Here is a 23,929-nt window from a genome sequence, read left to right as displayed (position 1 = left end):
ATCCAGGGATTTTAGATACATCATGAACTCATCAATTAATCAGAGACATGGCACCCATTTTGAGATGCTGGGTGAATTACATCCTAGAAGATTACGAGAAATGCTCACGTTGCCATAGTAAATCAGGGACCATTTCCTGATGGATTCCTGAACAACACACCAAGTACTGAAATGGAGAGAGCTATCTCCAGCATTGATTCAACGAGCGTGTCTCTCAAGTGAGAGAAACCTTCCGGAAGAATAAAAGTCACTTTATTTCGAAGCATCTCTTAAACTTGAAAAATCAAGATAGAATGACAAAACGCATTAAATGCATAATTGGCTTGCCTCTTCAGAATAAAGTGTTCGTGCCCTCCATTTCTTAACAATTAAAACCCCCTCTGAAGCCTTTGAATGTTTCAACACGGGGCTACTTTGGTTCTGGATTCTCTGGTGTGTTTGGAGAGAGGAGCTTTTCTTGTGGCCTGGTATGTTCAGCCACTGTGGAAAGCTGGTGTCCGGACAGCTGTGGGTGTTCAATGTCATTCACAAAACACTCCTGCACTTCTGTGTTTTAATATGGCCTGCACATCTTATTGTCTTTCATTCTGAAGAAACATTCCAGCCTCTAGAGATCTTCCACTCTGTATGCAATGAGAGGTAGTTTAAGGTTTTCATTTGCATAGTTGGAAACGTTCTTGTGTCATTAGAAATTCAAGGAATGGCAACCCAATATTCATTTCTAATCTGAGGCATCCTCGGCAGTGCCAGATTATTCTGCCATGTTAGCTAGCCCAACCCAGAAACCTCTTAACTATGATTAGCTTCCAAGATTAATGAGCTTTAGGATATTGTGCTTACTTGAGTGACTTAATGCCAGTCAGAATTTGCCATTTGCCTCTGAACCATTTCATGAGCCCAGCTGAAGGAAGGAGGGCTTATCAAAATGGCTGCACAATATTTCTCACGTTTTAGCATTCTGTAGGGACTTATATAAGCAACACTTCATGTTCTAATGTCAAAATACACGTGTAAGGATTAAAAGTAGTACGAGATGCTTAAGAATGCTTTTCAGGGCCAGTTATTCTTTGATATTTATCACTTCATGGTGGTGACACCTGCTTCTAATTTTAAGAGTTCTTTCTTCCAGTGGGTGATTTTTTTTCCTTCAGAAATCTTATCCTCAGAAGACTTAACTAGTAATTTTTCTTCTTTTGATGTGTCTGATATTTTTATGAGTTTGTCTATAAGCATTGAGGCCTTAACATGTCTTTCGTCTAGGAAAAAAAAACCTTTGTAACACATAGTCATTATATTGGGTCACATAAATTTTTGCACTAGACACCCACTTGAAGACTTTTGGAGATATGATTTATTATAAATGCCATTATTTGCCACTTGTTCTGCTTGATAGTTGTCTTAAATTGACAAAAGCCATAGACATAGTTAAACTCTATTGTGGGAGTGGTCCAGTAGATAACTTACATCTAATACCCATGTTTGGTAGTCTTTCTCATCGAATGTCTTGGTTAGTGGCAATTGTCATTTGACAGTAAGTGGAAGTCAAAGACAGAGAGGAATTTTATCTATATAGACACATATGGAGACAGTCCTTTGGTTTACGGGTAGCCAGCCTAGTTGTAGTACCCAACATGGTTTGCTTTCTTGTTTTTATCTTGTATAAAGACCTTTGCCTCACAGGTGCTGGGTAAAGTTCATTGCTTGAGTCGAAAAAGCCGCAGAAGATAGTATATAGCAAGTAACCCATTCTGATTGGCCTATGAGGAGTTGTCTGCATAAAATTGGATCCTTGTGTTAGATTCCAAAAAAAGGTGTGAATGTGAAAAAGAAGTGTGAAATTATGACTCCAGAGAAAATGTCGGCCATGAGCAGTTTTTAGTTTAAGCGAAAACCAAACTCGAGGATTTGGACAAATAAGACAAGAAAGAAAAAAGGGTGAATCATTACCTCCAGTATAAAAGCATTATGGTGATCAGGTCTCACCAAACTTGAATAAGACACCTAAAAAAGACTGTGACTGATGGAACTAACTCGTTTACTTAATTGATAGGCAAAACTCTGCCAAGCATTTACCCTTAGTGTCAAATAAGTGATTCTTAATAAAATATTTCCACGATATGAAGACAGTTAAGAAAACAGCATGATTTTTAATAATTGCACTCATAAGTAAATGTATCTATCATTACACTGTCACAAAGAATGACAGTGAGCAGAAACAGCCTGTGATCCGTCTTAGATAAGTATTTAACATAATTAGATAGACACGTCTTTTCTGTTGAACGTAGCCTTAATCGTTGGAAGTGAAACTTTAACGATTGGCAGTAGTGGGAAACTGTCGGCGGGGGGTGGGATTGGCAGCTGAGGGAAACTGCCAGGGGAGGGAGGGACACACCTCATCAACAAGGGTACCTGCATAATCAACGTTTGTATACCTAACCCTGAATTGTACCCCATATCTTTTTTTATAATAAAAAAAGAAGCGCAACTTTACACGCAATACTTTTCTTCTAATATGTCATTGTTTAAAAAAAAAAGCAAATTCTTTTGTCAGATACTATACTTCAGAAAATGATTCATGTAGTCGTGTGATTTACATAAATATAGTGATTCCCCTTTATTATTTGCTTGTTTTAATAGTATTTAATAATAGTATGGTCTTTTTGCATCTTTGAAGCTGCATTTGAGGTCAGTGTTTCATTTTGTTTTGCAAAAATATCAGTAATAATATCAGTAATGATATCAGTAGAATGAACATACTTAAACATACTTAACTTTTTGAAGTATTTTTAAGCTGTGAGTGACCTTTCAGCTCATCTAACTAAAGAGGGCACAACACTTTTAGAGAGAGGTTTTCTTATAAGGTATGAGCTAGAAGTTTTCTGCGTTAAATAAGAGCTCATGAGAAAACTTCTTTCTGTAAAAAAATTTCAGGTTTCTTGTATAAAAGAAATCTGTGATACACTGTGTTGTCCTCACCTAACATTCACAGGCACTGCCTTTTTAAAAAACCATTTTCTTTTGCTATGCAGCTTCTAGCTTGAACTATGAGCTACTGAATAGTTATAGAGTGATATCAGCTCAATTCATTGCACAACTCAATCTTCCCAATTTCTCAGCCACTCAAAGGCCTTCGGAAGCAAAGAACAGGGTTATTGAAGGATGGCAGGCAGATTTCACTAAGTAACAGGTGGAGGTCAAAGTAGTTTATTTGTGGGATGAACAGAGTGCAGCGATGAAAAAGCAAATGCTTTGCCATAATAAGGTTTAGCAAGAAAATGCTGACTACACCAAGCCTTAGATTGTAGCTGACAGAACCTTTTCTAGTGTTTATTACTTGATTTCACAGTTCAAGCAATTTGAAGAGGCCTGAAATTTTATTTCTTTTCCCCCATGAAATGTTTCAATCAGTTTCAGATTTTTACTTTAGAAAAAGTGATGGTGCTCTGTGAGTTCCCAAGGAACATTGGGCTGAACAGAGCCCCGTGCAGGCCTACCCCAGACACTGGACATTGCGGACTACACATCTCCTTCAAATGAGATTTTATCAGTAGGACCCTTTAACTCCAAGCTTTCGATCCTGTTTTAACTGACAGATTTGAACATATTTGAATAAATACTTAAGTCCACATCATCGCAGCTAATGTTATATGCCAAGAAAAGAATCTATAACATTATTTACCAAGTTTGAGCACTGTGTTACCTCCAGCTCGTCAGAGAGGAAGAGAAAAAGGCTTTCATTTATCCCCCTTTATATAATGCTGTATCTGTCTAGTACATAAGTTCTTGCTTTTGCAACTTAAAAAGGGACTAAATGTACTGAAAAATCCAAAATTAAGCTTCATCAACTATTGTACAGCATGACTAAAAAAGTAAAACGTTATTTGGTATTGTATAGATCAGAGCCACCCAATAGAACTTTCTGCAGTGATGGAAATGTTCTGTGTCTGTGTTGTCCAATATTGTAATCATTAGCCACATGTGTCCACTGAGCACTTGAAATGGGGCTGTGCTGAGCAACTGAGTTTCTACATTCATTTACATTCAATTAATTTAAATGTAAGTAGCCACATGTGACTGGTAGCTACCATATTGGGCAGGGTAGATATAAACCAAACATATGTATGATTGAGTTTTTTTTTAACTATTCAGCTGGATATCTAAGCAGAATGAATAAAACATTATGCTATTTTAGACTATATGTATTGTTTACGCAAAGAAATAATTTGGTGTTCTCAGAAATTTCTTCTTTATCCCCAGACCTTCTGTGAATGCGTATGATTGCTGTATTGAGCCAAAATCAATCCTCCCCTTCACACGTGGGGGGATGGGATGGTTAGGGGCCAGATGGAATGGGAGGGAATCTCCAACCTCTTGCAAGTATATGGAGCACGTAACATGATTTTTTTTTTATTTCAGTCCTGTCACTGGGGTGTCTGTGTTTACCTTGAAAGGAGAGGAAATCCCCTAACGAGTCAAGAGACTTTATTTTTGGCCCAGAAACCAGATTTTTATATGACATTTTCCTTGTGTCTATTCTTTACTCTCTGTGGTTGTAAATTTTCACTCACAAATGAACATTTGGAATATATTAGAGAACTCATCGTTTCTTTCCCCGTGAATAATCCATTTAATTTTTACTCTGTACTCCCATTTTTTAAAAATTGAAGAAATCACTGGTGTCACCAAGCCATTTAAATTGACTGAACTTTTTTTATGATGTGATAATTCTTTTGGGGGTCCTTTTAGCTCATTTTAAATGGTTGCATATACAGTAAGAAGGATAAGCCTCAGAAGCTATATGAACTATCATTTATCCTCTCCACCATAAAAATGATTTTAAAACATTTTTATTCACTGAAAAAGTCTAAAAGTCAAAATAGTTCTAATGTTTTACTTTTTTATTGTAGAGTGCACGAATTATAAAAAATTACATTAGAATGAACCCTAATGGATTTTATCATTAGGAGACAAATCCAAGAAAAGTATATCATCTTCAACTATCTCCTCATTTCACACAGTGCATGTTTATGCCCACAAGGATGGAAGGGTCCCTGCACTGTGGGATTAATCTATCAATCACAGCCTTTATTTAGCATCAGGGTTAGAGATGATTTAGTCACAAGGTATAGCTGCGATGATTCTAGCAAGATCCTGTTCTTGCCTGTAGGGGAATTGCCAGAGTGCAGCACAACTCTGCGTCTAGAAGAGATGCGTCTGAGCATAAATCTGGTGGTGGATGACTTGCAAAATATGGAACTGGTACTCAACTTGCTTCCTGGGCTTGAGAAACATTACTGAAATTTATGCTGACACCGTTCGTCTGACAGACAAGACTGGGCTATCTGCTCCCCACACTTAGGCCTGGAGGTTTAGGGGAATCTGAATGCCTGAATGTAAAAAGAACAGTCACCAAGCAGTTAGCGCATTTAGGCTTGGAATGTTTGTAAGAAGGAAAATGTTTGTGTCATTAATAAGCTCAGATGTAAACTAGCTCATGATAGGCTTGTATCATATAAGACTGATCAATAGTACTTCTCCCCCAGACACCTAGAAATAGGCCTCTTGGTAGAGTGGTACACTGAAAGAAGCAAGAGTTTTGGCCCCCGGGGTTCATGTCCTGGCTCTTCCCCTTACTAATTGCATCTCTCCTCTCCTTCTCAGGGACTCCCTCCCTCAGTCGTCCTCCCTACCACAGTCAAGGCTTTCTGCCTGTCTGTGGGATGTGCCCATCAGTAGGCAAACATGCTGGACCTCTCCATCTTCAGAAAGCTCTTTCTTCCTCCTATCTCCTTCTAGCTACTACCTTGCTCTCTTCTGCGGATAATTTCATGGAAGGGTTGACAACAGCCATTTTCTCTGTTTCTTTGCTTCCCGTTGTCTAATAAACCATTCTCTCCTAACTTCCATGTGCCTCATTCACCCAAGGCTCGCCTTCCAAGATGATCAGGAAGGAACACCCATGCTGCCAAAGCCAGGGGACCCTTTTCTGTCCTCATTTTATTCGACCTCTCAATATCCATCAACCCAGTTGGTTACAGCCTTCTCTCTGAAGCACCTTTCTCAGTTTCTGTAAAACCACACTGTTCTATGAGTTAAATGCCTCAACTTAGATGCCTAAAATATTTTAACACTGACTTAGATGCACACAGCCTTTCCTTGATCTCAAGATTTAATGAATTCTAAATAATTGTGTGTGTTATGGCCTCTGGTTAAGTGAAGCTATTACTGCATTATAATATATAATATATAGTGCAGGCTTGGAAGATATCAGTAAGTCTTTTTTTTTTAAGAAACATTGGAATGCATTTTGTTTATTAGAAATAGCTTGATTTAGTGGGAATTTCATATTAAGTCATGATTTAGGGTTTTGTGAAAGCTATGATCCTTGGAAAAAACAATTTTTTGTAGTAAGCCATACTTTAAAAATGAATTTCTAATTTTTGTTCCGTAAGAATTTTTCTAATTTTTAAAGAACTTTTGTGCTTTAGAGTATTGACATTTCATTACCACTAATGCTGTATCAAGTTTGACACATATTACATTTTTTCTTTTATTTACTTGCTTTTGCTTATCTAACTTCATAAAACATGTATACTTTCCTGAAAAAAATGATGAGGCTTTCAGTGATCTTTTTCTTTCTGTTTCTCCCCTTCCTTACTTACTTTCCCATCCCTTCTCTGTACATTTGCTTATATATATCTTCTATATATATGTATATATATATATTTTTTTTTTTTTTAAAGATGTGGAGTACAATTCAGGGTTCAGTAAGTCTTAAAAGGAGAATTTTCATCCTTTCTGGTTATAAATAAAGACACAACACAATTTTCTGGCGGCTTTAAAGAAGAAGCAACTTGGTGAATAGGCAAGAGGTTAATTGTAAAATATTAGATGTGCATATGCCATTTTACAACTTAACATCTTGGATCATTATTATCTTCTTCTAAATCTATGTGATGTTGATTTTGTGCAGATTCTGTGTCAAAATCATCGATAGTTCATTCAGTATGTTTATTACAATACTAACTGATCCCTGCTAAGGCCAAGAAAATCCTCTGATATGTGAGACAAACGATTCTCAGTATACTTCAGAGTGGCTTTTACTTTTGCATATTTTTTGTATCTGATATAACCTTTCATTGATTTTTTTTTCTTTGAATAACCAAATTGAAAACTTCAACTATACATTTACCTTATTGACTTAAACAGGACACTGGCTTTTTTTTAAATTTTTAAATTTTTTATTTCAAAGATGTGGGGTACAATTCAGGGTTAGGTTTACAAATATTCATTATGCAGGTACCCTTGTTGATGAGGTGTGCTCCCCCTTCCTCAGGCAGATTCCCACTACTGCCAATCCCACCTCCCCGTACCTCCCCCTCACTAGTTTCCTGCTTCTGCCAATCCTTTCCTTATATTATTATGATAATTGTTCAAGAGGACACTGCTTTTTTAGTATACTAGGGAAATTACACGAGGAAGTATAATGTTTTACAAAACGTACAAACTTTAGAACTAGAGAGACCTGAGTCTGAGATACCACTTCATAGCTGTATGATCTGGACAAATTGCTTAACATTTCTTGATATCTAATTTCTGTTGCATGAAGTTCTGGGTAGGTGAGATAATAATACCTACCTATCTGAGATGAAAATGTAAGAATCGGAGTGACTTGTAAGTGCATGGCCTGTAGTGGGTATGCCGTAATTTGTAGCTTTTATTATTTTCAGTCTGGTTTTTCAAAATGGTCACTAGGCAGAGAGTTTCTCTCTTTTGCTGCCTCCTGTCTTTCTAAAAGCCACTCTATAGATGAAGCCTTCCAGGAGGCTTCAGGTTTGGTGTAATAGCTGTTCTGGTAATAACAGTTATAAAGATAGGTCACTGGGAATTAGATGATGACAGTGAACAGGGCACTATCCACGTCATGAACAACCAAACTAATAACATTTTGGGGTCCTCTCTAACCTGCGTATGTATTGGATTTAAAAACTAAAGTGCAGAGGTTGCTTGTTTTCAGAGTTGCTCTCAAACAGCTTGTGACTATAAATAAGCATTATCGAAACGAAACTTTCTGTTCTTGACTTTGACACTGTGAAAAAGGGAACATATACCAGTTAAATCTTCTCTGACAACTTGAATTAACATCTCCCAAATTCCTACAACAGAACGAGATAAGGTCCTGCTGCCCTGAGCAGCATTTACCAGGGCTAATGTTCATGGGAGAATGAATTTTCGAGTAAGTCCTGTAGCAGAGGAAGTATTAACACTGATTGCTACAGTTTCTCTTTTTAGAAATCCAGCATGTCATTCCATGGTCACTGGAATAACTATATTTATGATGATCCTTCCTTTCTCCTCCATGTCCACTAATATGGTAGCTTCTTTGACTCCTAAAAATATCCTTTTTAAGAAATTTTCTAAGGAGAAAAAAAACAGCCTTGTACTTTCTAATCATTTCTGTAGTATTTCATGTACCATTGTCACTGAAGAATTCTTCGTGAGGGTGTTTAGAAAATATCACAACTTAAGGATGGGGGAGAGGTGAGATTAATTATGACTATTTTTTCCTGTTTCTTCTTTTTATTTTGTGTAACATCAAATTGCAGCAAAAAATTGTCTAAAACAGATGATGATTTCTTATAGGAGACCCTGAGAATTTGTTTTGAATTTTTTTATATTGTTTAATATGATTTTGTTGTTGATGCTTCTTAAAAGAGTCGAGGAAATAGAAATTTTCTAAAGTATTTATGTCCTTGGAAATATTCACTTTCTGAGCCCCTTTTCTTTTTTTTTTTGAGTTGGAGTCTCACTCCGTCGCCCAGGCTGGAGTGCAGTGGCATGCTCATGGCCACACCAGTGTCGACCTTCTGGGCTCCAGCAATCCTTCTGCCTCTGCCTTCCGAGTAGCCAGAACTACAGAGGCATGCTACCACACCCGACTGTTTTTATTTTATTGTAGAGAAAAGGTCTCACCAAGTTGCGTGGGCTGGTCTCTAACCTGCGGGCTCAGGCAATCCACTTGCCTCGGCTTCCCAAAGTGCTGAGATGACAGGTTAGGCCACTGAGCCCGGCCTCTGAACCCCTTTTCTAAGATGTCTTACCCTTTTCTCTGGGTGAGTGTAGGCTAGTGGACAACTTCACACCCTAGGGTGGATTAGGAAAAAACAATGGAAACTCCTGGAATTCCAGAGAGTATTTCTTGTACAGTAGACACATTTCAAGCATTAGCAGTAGTCATATACTTGAATATTGTGTTGATTTTCTATTGCTGCCTAACAAACTGCCACAGACTTATCATCATGTAACAACACACATCATATCCCATTTTCTGGTGGTCATGATCCTGGGCATGGCTTACCCGAGCTCTGCCTCCACTCAGTTCTTACAAGGCTGACTTCATTCCTTTCTGGAGCTCAAGGGCCTGTTGCAAACTCTCATGACTGTTGGCAGAATTCAGTTCCCTGTGACTTTAGGACCAAGGTCCTGGCTTTCTGAATGCTGGCTGTCGGCCAGTCCCCCTTGGCTCCTGGAGGCCCCTGAAGTTCCTTGCCACGTGGCCCTCTCCCAGGATTCAACTGACTGCTTCAAAGCTGGGAGGAGACTCTCTCAGACTTCTAGTCCCTCTTTTAAAGGGCTCGCCTGATTAGGTCTGGCCCACCAGGGATAATATGCCTGTCTTTAACTCAAAGTCACCTGATTAAGGACTGAATTATATCTGCAAACGTCCCTTCACTTTTGCAACATGACATGACCTCTTCACAAGAGTGACATGTATCATATTCACTAGTACTGCTCACGTGCCGGGGGAGAGATAATACAAGGCATGAACACCAGGGGCCAGGAACCTGTAGAGCCATCTTAGAATTCTGACTTCCGTCTACAGCCACACCACCAGAAGGCACCTAATCTCGTCTGATCTTGGTAGCTAAAGCAGGCTCCAGCCTGGCTAGTCCTTGGGCAAGGGAGTTCTGACGACCACAAATATTCATGACGGGATTGTCGTGAATATCATATTTGACCTGTATGTTCAAGGTTTTCTTGTTGAGCGCCACACTTATAAGTGCCTCCAGGGATCCAAGCAACTAAATAACTGAAATCCCATGTATATTTGCTCTTACCTAGTGAACACAATTTGGAGTGACTCAGGCAGTTTAGAAAAATGGCAAAGTGGAGCAAAATTTAGAAAATCTGAATGTTTCAAAAACCAATAACAAGCCAGAATACTTCTTGAAATCTATCTCCAATTCTCTGTACTGTCAGTGGCTTTTTATACCAATCAAAAGTATGAAACGTCCCATTGAAACAAAGCATTATGCTAGATTTGTGTTTCTCATTCTGTAACATTTTATTTTTCTGTTTTGAACTTTGAAGTGATTTTTTTTGTTTGCTCCAGATAAGGGGTAGCATTACTTTATCTGTGATCTTTTTTTAAAAAAAAAAAATCGAATACTTCTAGGAAATACATTGGAATTAAAGTTTTGCTTCATTAAAAGAAAGCCAATCAGCCATTAATCTGTACAGAAATTGTGTAGCAGTTGCACATAAATAATTGGCAAAAGAAATTTTAGCAAGAAGTTTATTTTTAAAGTCATGTACAGACCCAAGTTTGATTTCAAAAATAAAAGCCAAGATTAATGTTCTCTAGCTTTTAACACAGAGCAGTTTACTAGCATCTTGGAATTTCATCTGGTCAATTAAGTATATGAAGCAAATTAACTAAAACATACATTATGCATGTAGAAAAAATATTAAAGTATATAATAAGGAAATGTGCTCAATACAAGTCTTTAAAAATTGAAAACACAAAGTAATTTTGAGATTCATGACTGCCTTAGGGTTCGTATTACTTGACTGTGATAAATGTAGAAGATTATACATAGTTTGGCTTGTTGTTCCTGTGTGTACACAGTGTTACTTTCCTCTTTAACCCTTTCAGAGATTTCAATCTTGCTATTTTTAAACTCATTTAACAACTTGATCATGTTTGACACTTGTTATTGCCCAAATTTTACTTATATTTCCTCTTTTAAAAGGACAAATAGTGGATTTAAACCATGTCAACAATTAAATCATTCCACGTGAGAGTGGCATAGGTTGAAAAATATGACTTTTTCCAAGAAATAACTTTTTTGTGTCTAAACACTTGCCATCTTTCATAAGGTTAGTTCAGATAGTGGGTTTCATCAGTGATTCCACTGTCTGAAGCAAAAAGAAATCTGCCATCTTCAAAGTTTTGATGCTCTTCATTTTCTATTTCTGTTTCCTGACATAATTCAGGCATTTGACTGAGTTTAAATCAGTGGACTAGTTGACAGCATATGAATTGGTCTGGACAAAAGAGGTTTGCATGACTTGGTAGATTTGTTTACATTTTGATAGCTTTTTATTTATTTACTTTAATTTTTTTGTTTGAAATCCTCTCCCTGAAGTGATTACATGATAATACCTTAAGTCAGATTATTTACAGTGAATGTTCATTCAGAACTTCAGTGTATTCTATGTTAGAACATTGGGATGGTGTGACTGGCTACTGATGTACAAGAAAACAAACGCAACTAAAGTTACTTGACTTAGTGACTTCCTTTTTAATTCAGATCACACGGATATTGATCGAGAAATTAGTGTGGAATCCCATACCACTTCACGTTATACCTATGTCTGACTATGCAGATTTGATCACCAATTTGCAATTTGCTTCTTTCTTGGGGTTAAACTCCCCAAGTTTCTCTGTGTCCAAGCATTCATTAGTAAAGCCACAGACAGGGCTGAGAACCATTTAAGTAGTTTAAATACCTTGTCTTCAGACTGTTTCATTTGTTTCAGACCCTCTGATGGATGTCTTGAACATAGATGAGGGCAAAGCATACATGACTCTGTTCTTGTAGAATCTATAGTCACATTTGGATGTCATGTTGTAGAATTGCACTAAGGAAAGTTGTGATCAGAAATAACAAGGATATATGTAGATATGGACCAGACTAACTAAATTGCTGGCTGGATCTACACCTCTAAAGCATTTGGCACAGTGTATGGTACCTAGCAATTACTCAATAACTGTTATGCTTATAGCATTATTATCATTATTACTTATTTTTCCAGGTCAGCCAAATAATTGTCTGGTCATAGGCAGAATTCAACACATGTAGACAAAAGTAATATGCAAATTGATTCTTTCTGACATCTTTTAAGACCAGTTTTGTGCTGTAGACTTAGGAGATCCCAAATCTGGCCTCTGATGTGGAGCCTGGGAGTCCTTTATTTTTACATCCAAATTTTTCATTGTTTTAATTGGCACCCTGTCAAACTGATAGATGCCCCAGTCAGGTGTGTCAGTGTGGCTGCTGAGAACATCGCAGATCCAGTCATTACAAGGGAATGTTTTCCCATTATGTTCTTCCTAGAGTGTTTCCTATGCTGGAAATGCTGTGGAAATCTTAGACATTACAATAAAAATACTATTTTAAAAACTTTTATTGTATTTTCTTAACATAAAAGCAATGTATGCTTATCACAGAAAAGACAAGTAAGCAAAAAGAAGGCAACGAAAATCATCCAAGTCCAACATGCAGCGAAAACTCCTGTTGCAGTTCATGCATATTTTCTTTCAGTTCTTTCTCTGTGCATAGAATAGAATACTTTTTTATTTATTAATTTATTTTTTGAGTTGGAGTCTCACTCTGTCGCCCAGACTGGAGTGCAGTGGCTGCTCCCGGCCACTGCAGCCTCGGCCTGCTGGGCTCTGGCGATCTTTCTGCCTCAGCCTTCCAAGTAGCCGGAACTACAGGCGTGAGCCACCACGCCCAGCTGATTTGGAATACCTTTTTAAATAGCTTCATCATATAATATTCTATTTTATAATTGCTTTTCTCAGTCAACATATTATAAATATCTTCCCTTGTCATTACTCTTTTTTTTTTTTGAGTTGGAGTTTCACTCTGTCACCCAGGCTAGAGTGCAGTGGCACACTCACGGCCACCCCAGCATTGACCTGGGCTCTGGACAGCCTTCCAAGTCTCTGAACTATAGGCGCGTGTTACCACGCCCTGCTAATTTTTGATTTATCGTAGAGATGAGGTCTCGCCAAGTTACCCAGGCTGGTCTTGAACCCACAGACTCAGGCAATCCACTTGCCTCAGCCTCCCAAAGTGCTGGGATTCCATGCTGAGCCACTGAACCCTGCTGTCATTAAGTATTGTTTACATTACTGGTACCATATTTTTTTTAGCCAGTCCCACTTTTATTTTGCCTTTTTTTTCTACTCTAAACAATTCATTGAATGAACAACTGAGCTGCCATTGTTGAGGGCATTTTCATGTTAAAGTAGATAAAGTATTTAAAACCCAGGGAAAGCGCCTTGGTGCCAAAATAAGGTAACTGACAAGAGGAAATCACTGCATATGAGATCATCAGGACCCTAGTTAAGAGTTCCAGAGGTCACAGACACACAAAAAACTTTTAGGAAACACTGGAACCCCGTGTTAAATGCTGTATTATTAGAGAAGATCAATAACCACAAAATGGACTCTGATTTAGTAAAACAAATGGAAATCAAATATAGACCGACTTATCAGGGGACTGTCATGTCACAGATGGATTCCTCTTGTTGTTGTTTTAAATTCTTTTAGTGTTGCCTTTTAGGTTGCACAAGCCGTCATTCCATGAATCGAAGAAGTGTACTTATCAGTCCCTCCTTCTTGCCAGGAATGCCATCACCAACCACACTGAAGAAGTCGGAGAAGTCTGGTTTCAGCAGCCCCTCCCCTTCACAGACCTCTTCCTTGGGAACAGCATTCACACAACATCACCGACCTGTCATTACAGGACCCAGAGGTGAGTTGCTCCCTGAAGACCCTTGGTTGTGCTGGTACCACTGTCTTCAGACATAGTAGCAAAATGAGAGACAGCAGGGCTCCCCCTAAATACCCTTGTGGGTAGTTTGTGTTCTAATTCCCTTTTGTTTTTTGAGTCAGAGTCTCACTCTGTCTCCCTGGCTAGAGTGCAGTGGCACGTTCACCGCCACCACAGCCTTGACCTGCTGGGCTCAGGGTATCCTTCCGCCTTAACCTTCCAAGTAACTGGAACTACAGGTCGCACCACCATACTCAACTAATTTTTTTTTTAATTGTAGAGACGAGGTCTTGCCAAGTTGCCCAGGCTGGTCTCGAACCCCTGGGCCCTCGCCTCTGCCTCCCAAAGTGCTGGGATCTGCAGTCATGAGCCACCATGCCTGGCTGAGTGTTCCAATTTCTTATCCTTGGAGGCAGCCTTGGAGTTTTAGGGACCATAGAGATTTGGCATCAAATCCTTAGTTCTTTCCTGAAGCAAAGAAAAACAAGGACCAAACCTGGTTCTTTTGCCAGTGGGATTTAAGCAAAGAGGTGGGAGGTAATTTGAATTGAAATCAAATCTTTTCTACAAGTTGTGTGAGGATGTGTGTGTGGGTGTGGGTGTGTGTATGTGTGTGTGTTAGGTGAGTGTATTTCCATGTGATCAGTTACCTGTTTTCAAGTAATAGCTTTTTTTTATTCTTTCCTCCCTGCTGATTCTCTTTCCATGAAACCTGATTTCAATATGTGGCATTTTATGTTGAAGTTGTTTGCATCAGGGTGTTGACGAGCAGTCTTCATTCACTCCTTTTGAAGTGGTAGATAGTTTGTCTGGTTTTCATTGCAATGTTTTCATTATTTTTGTCGCATGTGCTTTTAAGTTTATTATTAAAATGTGTCCTCAAGAAATATGATTTGTATCTCACATTAAAGACAAGCTTTAAACCTCAAGAGAATGTCAGCAAATCACTTAACTCTATCTTATTGCAAGATGAAAATATTTATTATTTTGTTTATGAAACTCCCACAGTAGGAGTATGAATAATTGTAACCACGTTTGCTTTCTGCCGTCAGATTTTCGTTTAGGTAGGTCTGTGATCTACCAGCTGGCCCCATAAAACATCCTAGAAAGTTATGGTCTCTTGTCTGCTTTGACATACGCCTGGAGAAACTGATATTTCTTGCATTAATCTCAGTGTTAGTCCCACAAATCTGAATCTCTGTGAATTCTCTGTGTGCATCTCAGGGAACTATGGTAGGTGAGAGGCTGTTCAGTGCACACGTGGAAGTCACATTGAAGAAAGTAAGCATTTGACTGTTGTGGGAAGCAATTTCTAGATCCACAATTATGAAAACGTACTTGCTTCATCCTTAAACGTCTTGTGATCATTGATAGAGTGTTCTTAAGATCTCTTATTATTTCATTTGTGTGTGTGTGTGTGTGTGTGTGTGTGTGTGTGTGTGTGTGTGTGTGTGTGTGGTATAGCCAGGCTTATCATATATATGTACATATGTATTTTTTTATTTGAAGGCCCGCATCTGAATTGGATTATAAGATCCCAGAATAAGTCTCATTAAATAATATTATGGCATTATCCTCATAGTTGCATTCACTCAGCATCTACACCATAGTGGGGAATTGGAGATCTGAAGCCCTTTTAGTCAGAATATTTATGGTCTCGGGGAGATGAGATATGTGTTGTTTCTCATCCCCCCTCCCCTTTTTTTTGAGTTGGAGTCTCACTCCAACTCCCAGGCTGGAGTGCAGTGGCACACTCATAGCCACCCCAGCATCAACCTGCTGGGCTCCAGTGATCCTTCCACCTCAGCCTTCCAAGTAGCCAGAACCACAGTCGCTCACTACCATAACTGGCTCATTTTTTATTTTTTTTAATTTAGAGACGAGGCCTCGCCAAGTTGCCCTGACTGGTCTCAAACCCATGGACTTAGGCAGTCCACTCACCTCTACCTCCCAAAGTGCTGGGATGACAGACTGAGCTCTTGAACCCAGCCATTTCTCATCTCTTTGTGGTCAGGTTAACATATCTCAATGCTAAGTAAATATGAAATGCAAAAGTTTCTGTAAGTGTTCAGAGGCGGGACTATGAAGGTTCGTTCACTCCCTAAACAAGGATTTGCTGAGTGCCTGTATAGAAACTGGTTCCAGTAGTTCCTGTCTTCATAGAACCTGCTGTCTAGTGCAGGGGAGAGGCACACCAAAAATCAGCAAAGATGGTGTGGAATGTGCTGTTACTTTTCAGTTTGTATTAAATAAAGAGACTTCAAAGTGTAGGTAACCTTGAAGTTGAATCTTGAAAGAGGCTTATGTAACTAAGCAGAGGGCATTCCAAGCAAAGGCAAGTGCCATGGCATAGCAAGGCAATAAGAATTGGGAAGAACAATATACCAGCAATCAGGAGAGCTGGGTAAGCTGCCTCTCTCTTTCTTTTCACTTACCTCCTGGGTTTTTTAAAATGTCCTCACAATAAAATGGATACAGTACTAACTGTTGAATGAACTTTTCCTCCCAATCTTATATTCTTCTGTGATATTTATGGAGACTCCTTGAAGATGTTAATGCAATATGTATATATTATCACTGAGTCAATAAATATTAACAGGGCCTAATATATGTCTTGGCTGAAAACTAGTTCTAGAAATTACTGTAACTAGTGCTTTCCTATGGGTGCGTGATTGAGAGCTTCTTCATGCTAGATGACTTTGCTAAAATGACTCATGCTGAGTCGAACCAGAGTGGACTTCCTTAGCCTATCCCACAATGAGTTTTGATTTCCTGTTCATATTCATATTTCATAAAATTATATATGAGGAAAAGGAAAAGATGACTAGTGTAAGAATCATGGAATACCAAAGATTCTTTGTTTTCACCAGAATTCAAGATGGTTTCCAGCATCCTCGGTTCTCCTTTCTGGAAAGTCTTCTCAGGTACCCATTCTCATTGCACTCCACCCCTCCTAGTGGTCTGGTGAAGGGCACTGGAGTAGTTGAGACGAAGCTCCTCATGGCATCTTTGTGGTAAGATCATAGAGTTGAGATAGGCTAACATAAGATTTTTTTTGGCTAAGATATTTTTAAGAGGTTGGACTTCAGCCTCTCATTATTTAAGAAGTATTTGCTACTTGTACTGTATGCCCTTTCATTCTTCTCTGAGCTGGTTAGAATGCTAATGCTTGGAATAATATCACATTCGGGACAAAGACTTGGAGTTTTAGGAAGAATAGGCCAAATGAGGAGGAAAAGTGTAACCAAGGGAGCCAGTGCGGGATAAACGTGGCAGGTTCCCCAGAGGAAAATTCAACCTCAAATGCTCCTTCTATCGTGTAGAGTTGCCACAACCTGAAATGGGAAATCAGTAGAGAATCCAGAAAATCAAACTTTAAAAGCACCTTAAAGAAGAGAAAGTATGTGCTTTATCAATCCCCAGTGCGTGGGCTCGGGGAAGGCCGTTTATTGCTGTCTCGTTCAAGGTGACATGGTGTGTTCCCTTCCAGTTAACCGCGGGTTGCAGGGCTTCGGCTGCCCTCCTTTGCATTTCTTGTGAAAAAGGCCTCAACTGCTAGCACCAGTTAGGAAGCCATAACTGTATAACACGTCTCGATACTCAGGACAGAGGTGATATTTTAACAGAGCTCCAGCAAAGCAAGGTCACTTCACTAAAAAAACAAGAGCCTTATTTTTTACCGCAACCATAAGCTATATTTGGAAATTTAGTGGCCACCTTTTACAAAGAAAACCTCTCTCTAAAGATTGCAAAGCAAAGGCAGAAAAAAGAGGGCTTGAAGGAAGGCAGCATAGCCTAAGTGGTTATCTTTGTCTCTTTGGACTGCTAGAACAGACTATTGTAGACTGTAATAAGCAACAGAAATTGACTTATAAACAATAGAAATGTATTGCTCACAGTTCTGAAGTCTGGAAGTCTGAGATCCAGACACTGGCAGATTCATTGTCTGGTGAGGACCCATCTCCTGGTTCATAGATGGCATCTTCTTGCTATGTCTGCCCATGGCAGAAGGGGAAAGGGAGCTCTCTGGGGTCTCTTTCATAAAGCCACTAGCCGTATTCATGAGGGCTATACTCTTATGACCCAGTCACCTTCCAAAGGCCCCTCTACTTATTGCCATCACATTATGGGTTAGGATTTCAAGATATGGATTGTGGGGGGTACACAAACATTTAGTCTATAGCAGTGGTTAAGCTTAGGGGGTCAGATCGGCTGGTGTTTGAGTCCTCTGTCCAACATGGGGCACATTGCCTTCCTTTCTGAACTATAGGCTTCTCATCTCTGAGCTGGAGATCACAAACTCTACCCCAAAAGAGTTGTGTTATGTAAGGAACAAATAAAATCATGCATTGTAGTCATTCACACAGTGCCTAGAAATATAGTGTGTACGCAGATGGTGAAAACCATTAACTAATCCATTTTCATCCAAGCTTTGAAAGCCTCATGCTGTCCCTACGGTCTTTGGCTATCAACATTCTGCCCAAGACGAGCTCAGGTGCGACTTTGGACGTGAACCTTCTTGGCACCACTCAGCTTGCCATCATCTCACACTCCTTAAACACCTGCAGCTTTTGGTGTCCGCACGTTGACTCTACCAACTTTGCTGGCTTTGTTAGTTAACGTACATGCCTCAACGCCCTCCTGGAGGGGAACCCTCCAAAAGGGAGGATCTCTAACTTATACATTTTGCTATCTTCGTTGTACTTCACACAGCGGGTTTTATGGTCAAATATTGATTAGATGGATACAAAGCAGTCAAACTGCATGTAAATGCACACAAAAGCCGTTCATCCCCTCCTCCCTGATTCTGATGGGTTGCCATGGCTTTGGAAGAGCCCAGGGTGATAAATGTGTATTAGTTTATGCAGTACTTTTGTGAGGGGGGGAGATTTCTGTTTTATTTCTTGCTTTCTTTGTTTGCACTTTGTTTTTATTTTAGAGTTATGGGGTGCACGTGAGGATTTTCTACATAAGGAAATTGCATACAGGTGAGGTTTGGGCTTCTAGCAAACCCTCTCTCCCTTTGGTAGTGCACATGGTACCCAGGGTTGGTTGTGTGCCCCTTGTCCCTCCTCTCTCCCTCTTCCCATGTAGCGCTTCTATTTAAGGAATTTCAAAGGTGGGGAATGTAGTACTTCTTTATAAGGAATGTCAAAAAACCATGGCCTTTCATCCAAAGAAAACTTGTGCAAGATTATCTAAGTAAAGCCTTGCTATTAAAAGCTCTGGTTTTTCTTAGTTTATTCTGTTCTAACCACTTCCTTGTTTACATTGTGAAGGTAAAGGCATGCGGTTTCTTAAAACTAATCCCCTCTCTGATATGGGCTTTCTTTGTGGCTTTGATAAATCACTTAACCTATGGCCTCAGTTTGGCCATCTGAACCATGGGGATAATACTTTGCCACCTGTTTCTCTGTATGGTTAGAATTAGATAAAGAGGTTAAACTATTTTGGAATCTCCTGCGGGTGGGACTTATTAAATTTCAGTACAGGTGTTTGTACATCATTGTACATTATTATAATTATTGTTCACTTTAAGCTGAGAGATTGGGTTTGCAAAGACTTTGTTCTACCACTACTTAAGATTGTAAACAAAATATCACTTGTACCCAGAAGTTACAGGTTTCAGTGAGCTGTGATCGCACTACTGCACTCCAGCCTGGGCAACAGAGTAAGACACTGTCACTTAAAATAGAAAAAAATTATAACCATAATGAAGTATTTCATTATGACAGTATATCTTCTTCAAGATAAATGGGAAAAAAATCTTTATTCTTTCCTTTGCCTTTTCAAGACTTGTAAGTTTGTCTGATGACCTTAAAGGGCCTAACTTCTTTTGAGAATTGTCTGGAGTAATCATCAGTGATATTTTGAACTTTCTTGAAATTTTAAGTCTTCTTGAAACTTATTTCTCTGCCTAAAGTCTTTGCTATTTTCCAAAACAAGAAAGATAATGAATGATACTTATTTAGATACTCTGCACTGAGTAAAGTAACTTGGTGCTTTAGAAATGGGGGAGCCTGTTGAAAGTAACTGAAAGAATTATGGTCTGGGAATCTTTTGGTCCAGTGTGCTCCCTGTATTGGTAAAGAATGTTTGGCTGAAAGTAACAGAAAATCTGACTGAACAGCAACTTAAGGAAATTAGGAGTTATATTTTTCTCATATAAAAACACAAATGTAACTGATAGTGGTGGTTCACTCCTGTGATGCCAGCACTTTGGGAGGCCAAGACAGGAGGATTGCATGAGCCCAGGAGTTCGAGACCAGCCTAGGTGACATAGCAAGACCTTGTCCCTACAAAAAAATTTTTAAAAATTAGCTGGGTGTGGTAGCATGTGCCTGTATTCCCAGCTACTCAGGAGGTTGAGGTAGAAGGCTTGCCTGTGTCTAGGCATTCAAGGCTGTCGTAAGCTGTGATCATGCCACTGCACTCAAGCCTGAACAGCAGAGTGAGACCCCAACTCAAAACACACACACACACACATACACACACACACACACACACACACACACACACACACACACACACATGCGCGCGCGCACACGCACACACACAAAACAAAAACAAGGATGTGTTTCAAGGCTGTCATGTTATGGCATTACCACGGTTCCACAAAGGATTGAGATTTCTTCTCCTAACCATTTTCCAGTGGGTTGTTTTTATCAGCATGCGGTGACAGAAGGGAAAGGGTGAGGACAAAAAGTATCTGCCAGTACCTCCTATCACCTTTTATAGTCTTCTGTGCAGCATGGTCAGAACTAGGTCACATGATCACCTCTAGCTGCAAGGGAAGCTGGAAACTAAATTTTTAGCTGAGTATACTGCCACTCTGCATAAAGTTAAGATGTTGTAAATAGGTAAATAGGGGAGAAATATGCTGGCTAGCATTAGCAATGTATTCCACATTATATTTACTTACGAGAAATCTGAGCTGACCAGAGCCAAGACCAGAAATCAAGTCCCCAGTTCAGTGCCTTTTCTACCCTATCAGTAGTTTCTACCTTTTTCTCTCCTACTGGCAGACATAAACTGCATTTATTTAAACAATTACTATGTTTTCACATGTTTTTATTAGTCAAAGACACAACATAGCCATTTAGATCTCTTGATAATCATGACATAACCTGTGTTATCACACTGAGTTTTCTTTAATAGCAGCTGTAAACAAATCTCTTTGCCTCCTTTTATTAGCCCATGAATCCTTGCTACTGGTAAACACAGGGTTTCTGTTAGGTGCCAGTCACTTTAAAAACACTTTCAGAGGTCAGTTTGACGTTTTTCAATATTGAAATTAGCTTGTAGACTCCCATGACCATCTGGGGACTCATTCATTTTTTCTACAAATATTTGTCAAGCACTTACAACATCCAAGGTGCTCTATAAGTTTACTGAATAGGGTGAGCAAGACAAGCATGGATTCTGTCCTTACAGCTCTTGCCTCCTGGGGCTGAGGGCCAAGGAATCCAGCAGCTGTGTGCCTGTGCCAGGAGCAGCACAGGGTGCTATGAGAGACAAGGGGAAGGGCATCCCGATGGATAACACAGTGGCATTTGGCATTGCACGAGTCCAAGCAAGCATCAGATTCAACCCTGCTCTCAGTTTACTTCCTCATTCTAAGCAAGCAAAACAGAGCTACAGCAAACACATCACACTCTTGGATAGCTAAGTACTGAGGAGTTAAGACATCCAAAATGTGAATGGATGGTTAAACCCCCTTTTTTGTAATGAGTTTAAAAAAAAAAAAAACGAAGGGAGTTTCGAAGTCAGATTGCCCTGATTTTGAAAATATGCATAAGATACACTAAAACAACAGCCATATAAACCCAAGATTTATTGTGCAGCTTTCAAAGAATCTTTCTAGTTTCTGTTTGGAGAGGTAGTCAGAAGTTTATATGCTCTATAAACCTCTCTTAAGTCCGTGATCCTCCTGGCCCAAACAGGGATCTTGCTCTTAATGATGAAGCATCTGAGGGTTTGAAATGAACAGTATCTCCCTGTTTGGCCAAGAAAAACATACTGTGGAGAATTATGAGAATTAAGATCACCTTCCAGGAAGTTGAGGTCACCAGGAAAGGTTGGAGGAGTGTGGATTCACAGTATGTGTAGACAGTAACAGAGAAGCGGGGGAGAGAGGTAAAATATGAAGTCAGCAGTTATTACTACAGTAGGGCCCATTAGGGCAAGACCACATCTCTTACTCATCCCTAAATTCCTCCGCCTTGTGCCTGGCATAAGGAAGGCCCTCAATAAGTATTAGCTGAATAAATGAGCGAGTGCATGGGTTTAGCTGAGCGTAGAAAGGTTGGGAATACGACGAAGTTCTTTGCATCTCCATTGTGTCATAATAATATAATATTCAAGCCGGGCTCAGTGGCTCAGCCTGTCATACCAGCACATCGGGAGGCCGAGGCGAGTGGATTGCCTGAGCCCACAGGTTTGAGTCCAGAGGCAAAACCTTGTCTCTACAATAAATCAAAAATTAGCCGGGTGTGGTGGCACACACCTGTAGTTCTGGCTCCTTGGAAGGCTGAGGCAGAAGAATCACCGGAGCCCCGAAGGTCAGCACTGGGGTGGCCGTGAGCATGCCACTGCACTCCAGCCTGGGTGACGGAATGAGACTCCAACTCAAAAAAAAACAAAAAAATCAAGTGCATATATTTGGCAGCATGTAGAAAGATGCATGTATGTGTAAGTGCCTAATATATATTTGTCTGGTTTTAACTAAGAGCTTCTACCTTTATAGGCATTAAGAGACATGAGCTGAAAATCACTTGATCCCCTATTGATAGAATACTCGCTGTGGTATTATACACTTTTCTGTCCAAACTGAGGGTCCTCCCAAGGGAATGTCAACTAGTGCTTCACCACGACCTGAACCAGGGCACACCCTCCCTTGGCATAGGCCCCCTGCGTGCTAGGTTTGTTCAGCTTTCTCCCAGCATATCCACAGACTTCTTTGCCTTTCAGGAAAGCTTTAACTTAGTTGTAGAACATGCTAGTGCTCCACTGAATCTAATTTGTCTCTCCTGGTTTAGTGCAATTGAATCATCTCAGGAAAATGAGGCGCAATTAAGTACCTGTTGCTAACAAGGCGCTGAAATAATCTGCCAACAGATACAAGGTGTTTATTTATTATCGGAGTGTGTCACTTGAGGAAACATCACGTTGTCTTTCTCCGAGAAGACTTGCCAGAACTGGTTTTCAAATGCAGGCATCATATGCCTCACAAGTGCCACCTCCGAGGAGCTTGGAACCCAGAAGAGAGGGCTTCGTGCGTCGGGCAGGGCTAGCTCGCAGGCCAGGCCCAGCCTGATGTGACTCGTCAGTGGGGTTGGAAGTAGCTGGACAGTAAAGAGGAAAACAGCTTTGCGGCAAAGGCCCTTTAAGTCCTAGTTCAGGAAATTATTAAATTCATTAGCCAGATACTTACAACCAGCTATTACTGCCCAGCCAAAGGAAAAAAGAGTGCCAGCAAATGTCTTAAAACTACAACTAAACAAAAGTCAGGAAGCGTGTAATTAAAACTGTACCTTTATTGTATTGTAAAGAGTTTCACTGTGACATGGAAAATATTTAAAGGAGAAGGCGGTTGGGCTCATTTGTCTGCAAGTGAGCTGCCTCATGGAAAACTATCCTAAATTAACTGTAAGGCCACCCACCGAGCCCGCCTCATAAAGGGCCATGGCTGCTCAGCTTGGTTTTGTGTAACATTCAATAATTACTAGATAAATGCATAACTAAAAGCTCTATTACACTAATAATTTGCACTGTGATAGATGTGAGGGACACCCTGCTGGGTTAATTTGTCATCCCCGCAGCAAACTTCTAAAGAGAGCTCTTCCATAGTGGAATCATGTTAATATGTTGTCCCAGGGAGGACAGGTTAGAGTAGTGAGACCACTTGGCTCCTTAATCTCTTCAAGAGGCCTAAGGCCCCCAGGGTGAGTGCTGAAGAGAATAGGGTGATAAACCCAGTGGACCTGGATTTAAACTCATCTCCAACTACGGAGAAAGCTGCTTTCCCTTGGAATGCCTTCTCTCTCTCTCTCTGTCTCTCTGTCTCTCTCTCACACACACA

At 39.8% G+C, this 23,929-nt stretch overlaps 1 protein-coding gene across 3 annotated transcripts in view; it reads left to right on the top strand.

Moving 5' to 3' along the window:
- NFIA (nuclear factor I A) overlaps nt 1-23,929 on the top strand; it is a 375,784-nt gene that overhangs the window by 282,155 nt on the left and 69,700 nt on the right. For 2 of the 3 annotated variants that reach the window (XM_008064535.2, XM_008064534.2), the window contains exon 7: nt 13,702-13,830. In XM_008064535.2, the coding sequence (XP_008062726.1) occupies nt 13,702-13,830 (129 nt within the window). Of the gene's footprint in view, nt 1-13,701; nt 13,831-16,718; nt 16,773-23,929 lie in introns of all 3 variants that reach the window. The other variant, XM_021715778.1, reaches the window with a different exon arrangement.

Source organism: Carlito syrichta, unplaced genomic scaffold, assembly GCF_000164805.1.
Source record: "Carlito syrichta isolate Samal-C Ts95f unplaced genomic scaffold, Tarsius_syrichta-2.0.1 Scaffold307669, whole genome shotgun sequence".
In the NCBI taxonomy this organism is placed as follows: Eukaryota; Metazoa; Chordata; class Mammalia; order Primates; family Tarsiidae; genus Carlito; species Carlito syrichta.
Note: the sequence above shows the minus strand (reverse complement) of the source record. Positions and strands in the feature narration are given on the sequence as shown.